The 15067-nt window shown below is 36.2% G+C and overlaps 1 protein-coding gene across 7 annotated transcripts in view; it reads left to right on the forward strand.

Annotated features, from left to right (window-relative positions):
• RYR2 (ryanodine receptor 2) overlaps nt 1-15067 on the forward strand; it is a 429918-nt gene that overhangs the window by 399884 nt on the left and 14967 nt on the right. For all 7 annotated transcript variants that reach the window (XM_075748765.1, XM_075748768.1, XM_075748767.1 and 4 more), the window contains 7 exons: nt 255-319; nt 2140-2287; nt 3826-3912; nt 4767-4985; nt 7169-7299; nt 7940-7982; nt 10220-10353. In XM_075748765.1, coding sequence (XP_075604880.1) covers nt 255-319; nt 2140-2287; nt 3826-3912; nt 4767-4985; nt 7169-7299; nt 7940-7982; nt 10220-10353 — 827 coding nt within the window. The remainder of the gene's footprint in view (nt 1-254; nt 320-2139; nt 2288-3825; nt 3913-4766; nt 4986-7168; nt 7300-7939; nt 7983-10219; nt 10354-15067) is intronic.

The following is a 15067-nucleotide window of genomic DNA, read 5'->3' on the forward strand; positions in this document are numbered from 1 at the left end:
AAGGAATCACGTATAGTCACTGGTGTTTACCCTCTCTGATGTCATAAACTTGAATTACCACAGAGTTGTCTAAGTACAAGGTGGTTTGATTTTCTTTTAATTCAGTGTTAAAATGTCTCTTCATTAATGTAAATTGAAAGATCATCTCTCAGGGTTTCAATTGTTTAAAAAAAAAGTCTAACATTCTGCACTATCATTTTAATTCTGTACTGTATCATAGTGTTTAGACACTTTTTTAATGTGACTTTCTGTAGGAGCAGGTGAAAGAAGATGAAAAGGAAGAGAAGGAGGAAACAAAATCTGAACCTGAAAAAGCAGAGTATGTATTACTTTAACTTCTCATCCTGTGAAATGTGGTTTGTTTCACTAAAAAATCAGCTTCATATGTACTTACTACTTTGCCTTTAATTTTGTGTCCATTCATGTTCCACAGTTAGGATTTTTTTTTAACCATTCTCCACATCCATGCATGTTTGCAAGGAAAAGCCATGTAAATTGCATCACTCAGAGATTTTTATGATTTTTCCTCTTCTATCAGCATCCTTTGTAATGTGAATTTAGTTTCTTATACAATGTGTTTGATTAAGTTGGTTTTGGCAAGTCTGAAAGCTCAAAGAAAATCTGTTTGAAAAATTGTAAGAGCACTTGGGTTCCAGAGGCTTATTATCCATCAGTGGTAGAGACTGAATCTGTTTTGCCCCTGCCATTTGCTATGACCTGTTTTGAGTTATTTGGATTTTGCAAAACCTTAATATTCCAATGTAATTTTAATCGATTACTGAGTACTTTCACATCTTTATGGAGAACAAGTGTTGGCATTTGATAAATGATCATTTTAATCTTTTTAAGATAGGTTAAAATCTAGTGTTAATGAGACGAGCTCAGAATAAAAATAGTGGAAAGCAAAACGTAGTGCTTGGTTTTAACCAGTAAAAAGTATGACACTCCATCCCTGTATTTTATGGTTCCTGATACATGTACAATTCTGATACGTGTACAGTTCCTGTAGTCAACATGTCACTGTCAAAATTGTAAGTTGGTCCCTTAGTTCAAAGTTCTATCCTTATTGCTCTCCTGGGATGACAAACACTTGCCAGTAAAAAACTCCTCTTCCAAATCAGTAAAGCAAATTTCTAACTCAGTATAACTTTCTGAAGGAGAGTCTTGCTGACTTTTGAAGGTCACTTCACTGTTGATTCTTCCACTTGACTGCGTGAGTTGCAGTTCCTCTGTGAGCAGTGCAGTGCCTGGCACTGTTAGCTGCTGTGAAGTCACACCTAACATAAGACAAACTTTCAAGTGAACTTTCAAGTGAAAGTTTGTTGAGTATATTCTAGTAAGAGAAACAGCTTAGGACATCAGTTATTCTATCTGTAGATAGGTACAGAGAAATTAATAATGTAATTTATAAGTTGCCTCTAACTCTGTTTTGGCTTCAAATTGACTTCTGTGATCCTTTCATCTATCATGCTGTCGGGTCAAATTAACTTCTAAGATAATTCACAGTTCTTTAGATCATGTGTTTGGAGAAGGCAGCCCAGTAACTATGGCTTTCTGTAATTAGGGGTATTGTGATAATCACACATCAAATGCTGCCAAGCTTTCTTATTCCTGTGTCCTCCTGGAGTGGGTACTTATGAATTCCTCAGGTGAACAGAAATGCAGAATTTTAAACTTGGTTTGGCTTGTAAATGCAAGAAGAACCAAAGATTTTTGCAACCTTGTTGGGAACCAGATAGTTCAAGTGCACGAGGTTGGAGGGGAGCACTTAGACATATAGGCACTCATACAGATAAGCTCTCAACTTCCAGACTTTTGTCAGTGCAAGTATTAGCTGCACAATTATGAAGCAGACCCTCAGGTAATAAGGTTGGCAGATTCTTCATTACCTGCCTCTACCAGTTAGCATCCTCACTTCAAGGTGCCAAACCAGTAAGTTTAATTATCTGTAGACTTAACCAGACTGTCACCCTCACCAACGCTTTGTGCTGAAGAGGGATATGTGTGTGAACTGCATGAGTCATGACTACTTGAGCCTCACGAAGAGACGCAATGGTTTCTTTCAGGGTGTGATTTTAATTTTTGGTTTAGCAATTTTATTAACTTGACATAATATTTTGGCTTCGTTTGTGTCCTAAGAGGAGAAGATGGAGAAAAAGAGGAGAAAGCTAAAGAAGACAAAGGGAAACAGAAATTAAGACAACTTCATGCTCACAGATATGGAGAACCAGAAGTTCAGGAATCAGCTTTCTGGAAGAAAATCATTGCATACCAGCAGAAGCTTCTTGTAAGCTGTTCTCTAGACTGTTTAGCTGTTGGCAGGGATGTGTACCACCATATTATTCTACCAATGTAAAGACAAATTTGCATCTGATGAACCTCAATTTTGTATCCACCGTCATCCATAAAAAGGACATAAAGGCAAAGGTTTAACTGGAATGTTAGAGAAAAGAAACACACAAATAACTTAGCAGACAAGATATTAATTCTTAGAAAAACAATGATTGTCCAAAACCCAGATCTTCAGAGATGCCTGTCCATCATTGGAAAACAGCCATGCATTTATATGTGAATAAAATGATCTGAATTTTCACAGCAGCTTGTGAGCCTGTAGGATTTTTCTTTCCCTGAGAGACAACTTTGGGAAATTAGGAGCTCTCCTATGAAAATAATTTATTAAGATACAACATGCAGCCTAAAACTCATAAGAAAAGATGTTACAGATCTTTTATGTGAAATAGCAAGTTATTATTTGAGAAACTTCTCAAAACCTGTGGAAAATAAGAGTAATTAAAATAATATAACTGTATCTGAGAGTGTCTCAGTAAAATATGATATCGCTGAGTTTGCTGTAGAACTATTTAAAATCCATGCTTTTATTCGCTAGGAGATTCCACACATATTTTTTAAGGCTAATGTGAAATGCAAAGCAAAAAGAAATTCCCTTTCAGTAGATACAATTGTGTAGGGACAACCTACTTCTAAGATGACTACCATAGCAAACCTACAAAACTGCAGTCACAATCTTAATAAGGAGTTACGTGTTTAAGTTTTGCTTTTGAACCGAGATTCATTTTTTGGGCTAATGATGTAGCAGTCACGCAAATTTAATTTAATTTTTCTTCTAATAGTCTCATTTAATAATTCCCTAATAGTCATCTATGGTTAGGGCTGAAAAATGGAGGAATTCCATTGAGAGTTAAAGCATTCCAAATATGTGCTAAAAAGGTTTGTGAATTGTCAGGAAAGGAAAAGGTACATTTCTACAATCCTTTTGATAGCATCATATTGTGAGAGAAGCTTTCTACTCATGGTACTTAGGTAACAGATGAACTTTTTGCTGATCTGGTAAAAACACAATTGATTTTGGAATAGAAAAAGATTTAAAATAAAAAAAATGTGCAAACATTTTTTTTCTTGGTAAGAGTAATGATTTGCCATATGCAAGAATATTGAGTTACAGGGAAGATAGAGATTTCTGTATTACTGTCACATTACTATTACATTGTGATATCTCTGTGTTGTCTCTAAGTGTATTGAGAGGATAATGGAAAAGATGTAAGAGAGAATTAGAAATCCTTCATCCCTTTCTGCATGGAGTTAAACGAACGGTCCTTTATCCATTATTGCACATACGGAGTAGGAGAGAATTTGTACAATACATCGCTCAAAATGTTTGATTTTTTTCTTTTTTTTTTTCTTCTTCTATTTATAATTCTATAAAAAGCTCCATAGAGGAAACAAACACCCCCCCCCCATGCAACAACCTAATAATGATTGCAGTATCATTATTAGGCAAAGTATATTTTCTGTTTCTATTTTCAGAATTATTTTGCGAGAAACTTTTACAACATGAGGATGTTGGCGTTGTTTGTTGCTTTTGCCATCAACTTCATTCTGCTTTTCTATAAGGTAAACTTGACAAAATATTACTTTCCAAGTTGTACACTGAAAAACATTCAGGTTTTGTAGACGGTATACTATGGTAAAACTGCCTAACCTAACAGATGAAATATCTGCTTCATACTGCCGCTTCAGCAATCTAACATGATGAAAGCTAAAGTGTGTGTGTGTGAAGTAATAATAGACTTCCAGTACACAAATAGCTATTTGCAAAGTTCTGTGCTGTGACAGAAATGAATGGCATACCCATGCCTCAGATGCTCCGTTTCACAGTACAGTGAGTCAGCCAAGTCCAGCCTTCACTGGCAACTTAAACTAACACACGTCAGCTGAGATGTTTTCTTGTGCCATTATGCTCCCCTGAGAGGGTGTGTACAGCAAGGAGAAGTTACATCATCTTAAGCTGCCTGGGATATCACTGATCTTCCTTGTCAAGATTTTTAGTATTGTTATTACAGCTCTAGAGTCTTCAGACTCGAATCAGTTTCTGGCAGAGCCCTGCTGATAAAGACTACATGTGGGAATGTCAGGAGTTGACTGGATTTCTTCAGAGAGGGCTATGCCATTTCTTGAATTTGATGTGATAAAATTCAGTATGACCCAAATTTGCTACCGTGGTCAGAGTGGGGAAAAAAAGAAAGAAAATGCACGCTATCACAGATTGGTGTAACAAGATGAAAGGGTCTCCGTATGGTATTCTCTGTGGACATGTTTATGCAAAAAATTCTTTCCTCATGATTATATTGTCCTTGGTATCATTGTTATACTACTTGGTATCACAGTTATACTACTTAGCTTGTAGTAGTGTAAAGCTCCTGTCAAAGGAATACAGCTGCAATATTAAGATTCACTGATTTAAACAGGTCTCCACCTCTGCTGTGACAGAAGAAAAGGAAGTTCCTGTGGTATCTGCTGGTGAAAGTACCAAGATGAACAGCCTGGAAAGCGACAACCAGAGGGTCATTGCAGTGCATTATGTCCTGGAAGAAAGCAGTGGCTACATGGAGCCCACGCTGCGGATTTTGGCCATCTTACACACAGTCATCTCATTCTTCTGCATCATAGGGTATTACTGTTTGAAAGTAAGAAAAAATGATCATTATTTTTTCTTCTTGCTCCCAACTTTTCTACCCATTGAGTGGTATAAATTGGAACAAAGTCATAGCAACTTTGCTTACAGCAGGTTGAGGGACCATGTAAAGAAACGCTATTCTGTTAGTGTAACCTACACAGAAATTGTGTTACATGATGTGTGAATTCAGGAATTTACAGGCCGGAGCCTGCTTTGCTGGGCTAACAGTGGATCATTGGATCAGCATTTGCACCGTTACTATGTCAGCCAGACAATTACAGCAATAACCTGTATCAGAAACTGCTTGTGACTATCAAAGACAAGCTGTGCATGCACATGGCCAGAGGAAGCTAGATGACAGTGTCTGCGTTACTAGTCTGTCATCTGGGTCTTTTGAAAACTATGCGACATTTTGGGCTACTGCATATTGTGGCTGTAGACAATGCCTGCTTTTCATACACAATCTGGTGGCAGTGTTTTGGCAGGAGCTTAAGCATCTTTTAAAGGAATATCTTGCAGAAGATCTCTGTTAGGGATGTAAGAAATAAACATGGCACCTTTATGGGCAAAATGCTGCTTCTGGTTTAGGAAGACCAAATGCCATAAAACTCCGGAGCTGGAAGGAGTATACTTGGGATGTACTTCCCCCATTTTTACACTCTTCCCAAGGCAAAAACTATAGGCCAAAGTCCAAGATAGTACTAAATTAAATGCACCTGTGCTATGACCCAGTATGGCTGCTCATTTGTCCTTACAATTGTAAGTTCTTAATTTCTTTTTTAAGCTTTTATGTGGTCCTTGATATTTTTCTTTTCCTCTTTCAATGGATAATAGTTTTCCTATGCTAAAAAGACACAATCTGCATTTGTAGTTGAGGCAAATAGTCATCATATGACTGCATTAAGTGGTTGATTTTCATTTCTACCTTAAGTGTCTCTGCAGGCTTAATGTCCTCTTCTCCCACCTCATAGGTTTTTTGGTTTTTTTCCACTATGACTTTTTAGGCTACTTTCCCACATTGTTTTTTTCAAACTACATTTATTCTCTGACTAGAAGGGAAAGACATTATTGTCATTATTTGCCATAACGAATTGCCTTCTTTCTGATTCTGAAACCCTGAAGAAAAGAGTAAATATTATTTCAGTCTCTGTCTTTGGAGATTTACTGCTTTCAAAATTAAAAATCTTCATAACTGCAGGTCTGTGTATGATGTGTTTACTTCTGGAGACTGCTCTGCATGAAGTCCACTAAATTTTTCTCAATTAGCTGTCTGAAAATGAGATTGGAACTGCTGTTATTGTATCTAATGCAATCACCATGTTGCTTGAGTAGTCTGATTTTTATTACTACTATTTCAGTATACTCATGTCCAGTCTTCACTAGTAATACAGTCAAGGTGGGTAATGCAGTGTGGGTGAATTTTGGGAACCTGTGAAATAGTTCCAGAGAAGGGTAGGGTTTATTTTTTGTCAATAACAGATTTCTAAGAAAAATCCACTCCACTGGGACCACTATTTATTTACATCTGCCTTCTTGGAATGTAATTTTGAATGTCATCCAGCTGATGAAAGACTGTTTTTGTAGGTTAAGCCTGATCCTTACTGCTCAGGTGTCTCAGCTGCTGGCAAAGAACTACAGAGCACAAATTAAGTATATGGAATGTGAATGTGATTTAAGGATTTTTCTTTTAACTGCTTCCAGTCTTTCTTTGCTCTCTGCTGTGAAACCACTTTGCTTCCCACTGTGAAACCTCAGGAATTCTTTAACAAATGAAAGGCGACCTCTAACACCTCTGGGTATCAAAATGCAATCCAAAAGTGTGATCCCAAATGCATATTTTGGCACTAAAAATTATTTTTATTTTAGCTCTCTTTCACTTGACTAGCTCTACTAGCTCTGTAGCACTGAAGAACTATTTTTATTTGAAGGATCCTTTTTCAGGGTTTTTGCCGATCTTTTTTACAGCTGTGTGGTACACTGTAGTTACATGATTCTGAATGATCTGGTCCTTGCGTATCTATACTTTTGCAGTGTTATGGGCAATTGTCAAGTCTTTTAATTTTTTTAAATACTGTTTTTTCTTTGTTCAGTTTTCATACTTAATTTTTCATAACAACCAGCTTTTCTTAAAAATTTGCAGACATATCAGTTCATTTTAAATAATTCCTGATATTTCTTTTTTTTCAACTGCAGGTTCCATTGGTTATTTTTAAGAGAGAAAAGGAAGTGGCAAGGAAATTGGAATTTGATGGGCTGTATATAACTGAGCAGCCATCAGAAGATGATATTAAAGGACAGTGGGATAGACTTGTAATCAACACACAGTGAGTTTTTACCTACTCTGTCTCTTTATAGCTTTGCAAGGAATTGTTCTTCAATCTCCACAGTTATATAGTTGATCATCCAGCTTGTCTGAAATAAACAATTGTGAGGGATATATTTCTAAGAAAGATATACAAAATATTTCAAGTGTCTGTTATGCTAATGTTTACTATTAATTTCTAATCTTATTCATTCCCCGTTTTTTTGCTTTAAAATTATTTCCGTTCCATAAAAGAAAAAAAAAAAATATTTTCTTTTGTTAAACATGATGATCATTGTGTATTGCTGTCAGTTCAAGAGTGAACTGTGCTTTGCGTCCTTTTAGTGTCTCTTGAAGGCTCTCCTTTAGGAACATCTTTAAAGTCCCGACTCTCTGCCTTGTGGCACTGTGTGACCCAGCTGCTTTAGAGCCCGCTCTGCAGGCATCGGCCCCGCCGCTCTTTCCCAGCCACATTAACATGGTAGGCTGAACGCCATTTGGCAACTTTCATACCAGTGACTTCACAAATGACTAGCTGGTGATAGCAACAACAAAGAGCCTCTTAGAAACAAAATCAGTATGTAATTTTTACGACGTCTTAGTAACTGCTGCGTCTTCTCATGATTGTCTAAAATGTCATCTTGTTTATCTGTGTTTTTCAGGTCTTTTCCAAATAACTACTGGGACAAATTTGTGAAAAGAAAGGTAAGGTTTATTTTTAAATATATATAAGAAGTTAAAATAAACCATGTACATGCATCTGGCCCATTTTGTCACTTATCACTCTATTTTCCCACACTTGTTCCTCCTCAAATCACCTAAATCCACACCTTTTCCCACCTGTACTTCCTCCCTATAACATCCAATAATAAATTCCGTGCAATCCTGAAATGCTGTTCCTTTGCCATCCCATAATGTGTCCCACATCCCTTGGCAGTAACCCTCTTATTCTGAAAGGTGATCTGGAGAGCTACTCCCAGTGACTCATCTTGATGGGTTTCACACCTGGATGCTGAGGCTGAGGCTCTCCAGGGACAGCCCTGGGAGGGACCAGGCAGGGTGCCAGTTCACTGAGAGTCTGTAGCTTGGGTTCCTGCCTGCTGTTGTGCCCCTGGGCTCCTCCAGGCTTGAGGAGATGGACCTTTAATGGGCTGATGGGTCCTGTGATGGGCCTGGGAGTAGCTGGGCAGGGTATTCTTTGGACTCTTTCCCCAGCCATTGTCTCTCTGTGGTCCTTTGTGGGTGTGCAGATGAGCTTTTATCACATAACCTAACAATCTCTCTCTGTGTCTCTCAAAAATAGTCTTCCCTAAGCAGAGATGAAGTTAATTTCTTACGAATGTTATGTCAAATGTTTTCTCAGCTTGGTCTTACAAAATAAATGTATGCACCGTAGCTTACAACAAGACTAATCTTCCTAGTGCGTTTGGTCACAATTGAAAAAGAGAGTGTTGATGATGTTGGATCAGATTTACCCCTCCTTTACACCATTTAATGCCAATCTTGAATCACACTTTTGGAAATATGTCTTTTTAAATACTAGAGGCTCTTCCGCTTCATAAGTTTTAGGTCAACCTGTCTAAAAATGCTTTGAATTGTGTATTCATTTTGCTGTTGAAAGTAAATTTTTTGCATATTTCAAGTGGTTAGATACCTGTTTCTGTCTGTCTGTCTAAGCAAAGAGGAGGGAGTAAATTACACAGAGCACTCAAGAAAGAAATAAAATTCTACATTGCTTCTGTCAATGTAGTAGGTCAAGGAAGGTTCCTATTAGAAGTAAAGGAGCATTGTTCTAAATTGTGTGGAAGGTTTGGTACTTTCTTTGGCTGAGAAACTGCTCTACATAGATTTAAGTGCCTTCAAATACAGTATTTTGCAAAGAATGTTTTATTTATATTTATATATAAATATACTTAAATCCCCAGCCTAGTGAATGATCTACAGTCATGAAGCACTGTTTTCAGTTGTGTGACAAAGAAGACTTGTCTCTAAAAATCTGCAAAAATATCAATAAAGATTTAAAGCATTGCTTATTAGAAAGCTGGTAAAATACCACTGCACCTGCAGGAGTCATTTAGTTATGATCTGGTTATCCAAAATCTTGTATTTCTTTGAGTATTCTTTTGAAAATGAGAAGAGAGAGATAATATTTAGGAAGGAGCTGTTTGTTCAGTGAGAATGAGTGCAAGTAAATGTTCATTTCCATTAAAATTTCTTATGAAACGTGTTAAATGTTGTAAGAAAGAGATGGAGGATAGTTTGAATTCACTGAAAATAATTTTTAGCTGTACCTCTTTGTTCAAGATCTTTTGATTCCTACATTTTCTATGTGTATTATAGTTTCATTGCATTGTTAACTAACAAAAATATGATCATAAAATTATGCAATGGAGCTAGTTAATAAGTGAGGGCATTTTTCACAACTATTTCAAAGTGAAATACTTCCCCTTAAAAGAAAAAAAAAAAATCCAAAATTCCCAATCAAGGCATTTAGGTTATTTTAAAAACCTTTTTAAACAGAATAAATATGTTGGTTTTTTTTTTTTTTTCTTCTTAGAAGGAATAACTAATAAGGATCAAATACTGTCTTTGAGAAATTATTTTATTTTAATCAGAACTTTTCATGTAGCTAGAATATTCAAAACATCTCTTTCCTGTGTGAGTCACAGTATTTTTTTTTTCCTGTCAGTGATGATATTGATTTATTTATTCTCCTTCTGCTGTGTTGCTTTCCACTTTCTGTTTTCATTAAATGAGTAGGTACATCTTATCTTTGATACCCACCTCTTCCTCTCTTGAAAAAAATAATTACTGACTAATATGATAGTCAGATGGAAAAAGACAGATGAAAATGATTGTGTATGTTAAACTTTTTGTCTTCAGAAACCAGACTACAAAACAGCTGATCTACCCAACTGATTGCATATTCCTCCTAACTTTAGGTCATGGATAAATATGGTGAGTTCTATGGCCGTGACAGGATCAGTGAGTTACTAGGAATGGACAAAGCTGCTCTCGATTTTAGTGATGCTCGAGAAAAGAAGAAACCAAAGAAGGATAGCTCCTTATCTGCTGTGTAAGCATTTGCTTCTGGTTTGTTTGTGTGATTACTTTTTTTGTTTAGGGTTTTTCTTTTTGTTTTCTTTCGGGGTTTTTTGTAAGTTAAAATCAAGCATTCAAGGTTGTCATTCAGCTTTGAATTTTCTTGTTGCTCTTTTTTGTATAGCTAGATGAGAAAAATCAATTCTTAAGTTGAATGATATAGTGAATTTATTTCATTATAGACAACATATATGCAGGACTCCACTGTTTTTTATGTATGAAGATTTAGTTTAGTGCACAGCAGCTTGAATGCATCATATTCCTACTGTTTTGATGGTGTCTTTACAACTGGACTGGGAACTCTTTTTCGTAGTTCTCTCAGTTTGGCTCAACTGGAAAGAATGGGCAAAATTGGCACTATGTGTTCTAATTATAGAGAAGTGATGGAATAAATTTAAGTGATAGTGACCGGTACAACCTATGAAGCTGGATGATTAGTCTTCACATTATTTTATGAGTTGTTTTCCCTAAACTGTGTATTTGCCTATCATCTGAGAGACAGACTTGAAAAAAAGCCCCTAGACGTTTCAGAGTAATTGCATTAATTTTCCTTCTTAGGGAAGGGACATCCTCAGTTTTTATAAAGCACTGCAAAAAAAGTTTTTCTCAGTTCTGCCTTATAAAAAAAGATATTCAAATAGATAAAATATATTTTAACAGATGGGCTTTTAATGGTACAGAGATTTTCGTGTAAGGGTTTATTTATAACTTGCTTTGAAAGCAACATTTTATCAATGGGTTCACAAAGATTATATGAGGCAGACAGTGGGACCACTAGTAGATTTGAATTGCATTGAAACAAGGGCTGATTTTGTAAAGATGGATCTTTAATATCCATCTTTTGTAAAGATGGATAAATAAACCTGGAGTCCATCTAAACAATCAGTCAGGAGCGGTGTTAAGGTCTAAGGACTTTGTAGCATTGCAATACTAAATAAAATTTAATACTGTGACAGAAGTACTTTCCAGAAAACTTTCTTACCTGCTGTTTTGCTGCTGGATTATAGTAGGACCCATGCTTGAGTTTAGAATTTTTAGGGTTTTATGTTTATTACTTTTATTATTGGTATAAAAAAAAAATGAACCTACTTTCCCTTCCCTGTGTGCTCATGACTCATATTTGGGAAGAACTTTGAAATAATGTTGCTGTGAATACTCTTGAAAAAACAGACCAGAATGAAGCAGTTGAAGAAGGCTGATAAAATACTTAATTTCTGAATCAGGCCTGAAGGATTACAGTTTTGTGTTACATCTTTAACATCTACTCCATGCTATTTACATTTAAAAAATAAATTATGACCTCATTCATCTTGCATGTTACCCCTGGAGAAATCATTCCATACTTGTAACAGATGAATATGCTGTGGGAAAATGAATAACTATGACAGAAATTTACAGAACCATTCACATAAAATTCATATGCTTCAGGAAGGTACATGTATCCACTTTTTACCAGTTTCAAAAATGAACAATAATGAAGGTACTAAAACTTAGGCATATTCCAGATTCAACATTTGAAATATATTTACAGTGCAATGAAGAAAGAGGTGGGAAAAGCACTGGAACTGAACCCTTACTGCACCACTTCAGGGGAGGGGGGAAAAAAAAAAAAAAGGAGAATCGTATCCGAGCTCTAGTGCCTCTGCTTCTGCCTGTGCCAGCAGGAGGTGGCCCAGGCTGAGGCCAGACCAGATACCTATGTGTCTCTCAACACAGAAGGGAAATGCAGCATGTAGCATTTCCATTCCCAATAGAAATGAATCAGTTTTTTCTTCTGTCTCCTTGACCCCTAGGTCCTACTGTTTCTTCCTCTTTCCTGTGGGCAAATAACGTGGGATTCCCTTCCATCTGTCTTTTTGCAAGGGGCTCGGAGCACTCTAACTGCAAGTGACCATGCTTATTCAGATGTTCCTGCCTGTCCCACTGATATACTGCATTAAAAAATCCTCAGTGTACTGATATATTTTAACTCTGGAAGAGCCATTCAGCTTATGGATGCAGTCTTGAGTATTTTTTTAATATATAAATTTATGAATATGAATTTAAATATTTAAATACTTATTTAGATATATTGCAGTATTATTTAAAGATAACCAACTAAGGAGAATAGAGCAGTTGGAGCTTTACTGTATATTAGACAGTAAAGACAGCTAAAATTTGCACACTGGGATTGAGGCAGTGCACTGTTTTTCCATTGAATGAGTTTCCCTTCTGGGGTGGATGTTGTTAAACTAGCTGCAGCATGGATGAAGTATATTTGAGAGAAGACTATGAAAGACACAACGATGAAAGTTAATTATCAATCAATCATCAGAGGTGTCATAGTGAGGATTACCTCTCAGTCCCTTTACCTTCCTAACTGCTGTTGGTTCTGCAGTCATTAGTCTAGTCAGAGACAATAGAAGAGGCAGTTGAGGCTCAAGCATCTTCAGCAATCAGTGAAATAAGGCTAATTTGGGGGAAAATAAGCAGAGCTTCTGTTGAATGCTCACATAGTAGGAGTATTCTTCCCCTTTCAAGAAGAGAAAAATGAAATTAATTTTCTCGTGGAAGATGTGAGGTTTCCATCATTTGACGAGAAGGTAAACCATATAATAAACGTGAAGTGTACAAAGAATGAGTGTGGTTGGCCTCAGAATGTGAAAGAGGTTAAAAGGTCTTATTCTTCCTTGTCATGAGAAACATAACCTAGGTTTTGAAAAGATTCCGGAGCGGGTAAGCCCCTTGTTAGTAATGTAGGACCTTGGAGAACAGTATTGTCTCTGGTAAACTAGTAGACTTGTCCCTCAGGTGACAGCCTGCCTCTTGCCCATAATGGCAAAAGTAAGGAATTTTATTTGAGGTAGTTTCTACACTTGAAGTCCCAAGATTTATACCTGATGTGATGTTAGCACCACGGGATTTACAAATGTAGCACAGAATCAGCACTATTTCGACACATGCAATAAAAATGATAATATTCCTACCCAGTTGACTAATAAATAAATAAATAAAGTTTCTAATCTGATGGGATGATTTCTACTGTACAAATAGTAACATTAATAGAAGGTTAACAACCTACACTGAAACTCATGAATTGGTAAGAATGATCATATTTTCATTCATTATTTTTCTTATAGCTTTAGAAAGATCTTTCTGAACTGTTTTCTCTTTTAGATTAGCCTCCTGAAACAACCTGAAAGAACCTTTAACAGAAAATTTCAGTGTCTGCTAAGAAAGTTAATGTGAAGAGCTAACTAATTAAAACTGACTCTTCCCGGTTTTAGTTTGTCATTTTGGAAAAAAGGTTAAATGCTGCTGCAAGGCTATTTTTTCAGTTTGAACTTAAAGTAATGATAGTTGTTCCTCAGCTGGCAATGCCCTATAGCCACTCTGAACAGCTCTGATGTACAACCATTTAAATGAATCAGGCTGAAAAATTCAGAATTTTCTGATTCCAGTTAACGTTAGTATCACTTGATCGCCTAAGGATTTTTTTTTTAAAGGAAGAATAACTTTTGAAAACCTACTGTGTTATTCTTGGAACAGCTGAATGCAGTAGGCCTCAAGAGAGCTTTATAAAGTCTGGGTGTTGTTGAAGGTGATGAAATACTAGTGCAGGTTGCAGCCAAATGTAATACAGGCAATTTCGGACAATTTTCCCATTGTTTATTCACGTTGTGTGTTCCCACACTGTGCCATTGTTCATCATCACTAAACTCAGCTACTACAAGTACAGTACTACAGTGTATGATAACCTATTCAATGGTGCAGAAAGAAGTCAAATAAAAATTTATTCAGACTAGGAAATTCATCTAATATAATATGATATTCCAAGGGAAACTTGAAACCTGTTACTTTTTGATTCATAGCTGTAGAGCTTAATTTTTATATGACTTCTTATTCTTTTAAGTCTTTGAGCTACTTGATCAAGGTAGTGAGCAGAAATAGACAGGAGAATGCAGTATTCTGCATGTTATTATTACTTTGCTATCCATATCAGACAATTTAAAAAATGAAGATACGGAAAAATAAACAGTTCCTTTTTTTATATAGGTCAATATTCACATTATTTTTAGGAGATCTATAGCTATTACTGTTCATAAAATAAAAAATCATCAAATTAAATCAACTAGAGATGAGTTCCCCTGGTGCTAGTTTATTTTGCCATTTCATGAGAGAGTATCCTGCCTATCCATAAGCATTCCTGTCCATGGTGGTTCATATGTAAGAGTAGTATAGTTATGAATAGGTGGAACATAGTCACAAGAATATGCCTGACACTAGAATTGAGTGGTATTGGGTCAGAATAAAGAAAGAAGTTAACTTGCTACAGTAATATTTTCAGAAATAAATTTCAAGAGGTTTTTGGTTCATCTTACCACCTGAATATGTTATTGAACATATATGATTATGTTATATGATTCTTAACTTTTTTTACCTCCCCCCCCCCCCCCCCCCCCCTTCTAGGACAGTTTTCTATAAATTTAGATTTCTTTAATAACTTAAATTTGGGGCTAGAAAATTTTCTTATAACTCAGGCTTGATGAAAATGGTATCAGCAGCTCTAGCTAGCTAGCTCTATCTATCTAGCTGTGCTAGACCGTTGTTGGAGAAGCCATTTGATTGTTTAAGAAGCATTCCTAGCTTTGGTGAAATGACAGCATGCTAGATTTATCTTTGAGTACTCTATAGTACGTGGAGCATAG

The sequence above is a fragment of the Balearica regulorum genome, chromosome 3 (genome assembly GCF_011004875.1).
Source record: "Balearica regulorum gibbericeps isolate bBalReg1 chromosome 3, bBalReg1.pri, whole genome shotgun sequence".
Classification (NCBI taxonomy): domain Eukaryota; kingdom Metazoa; phylum Chordata; class Aves; order Gruiformes; family Gruidae; genus Balearica; species Balearica regulorum.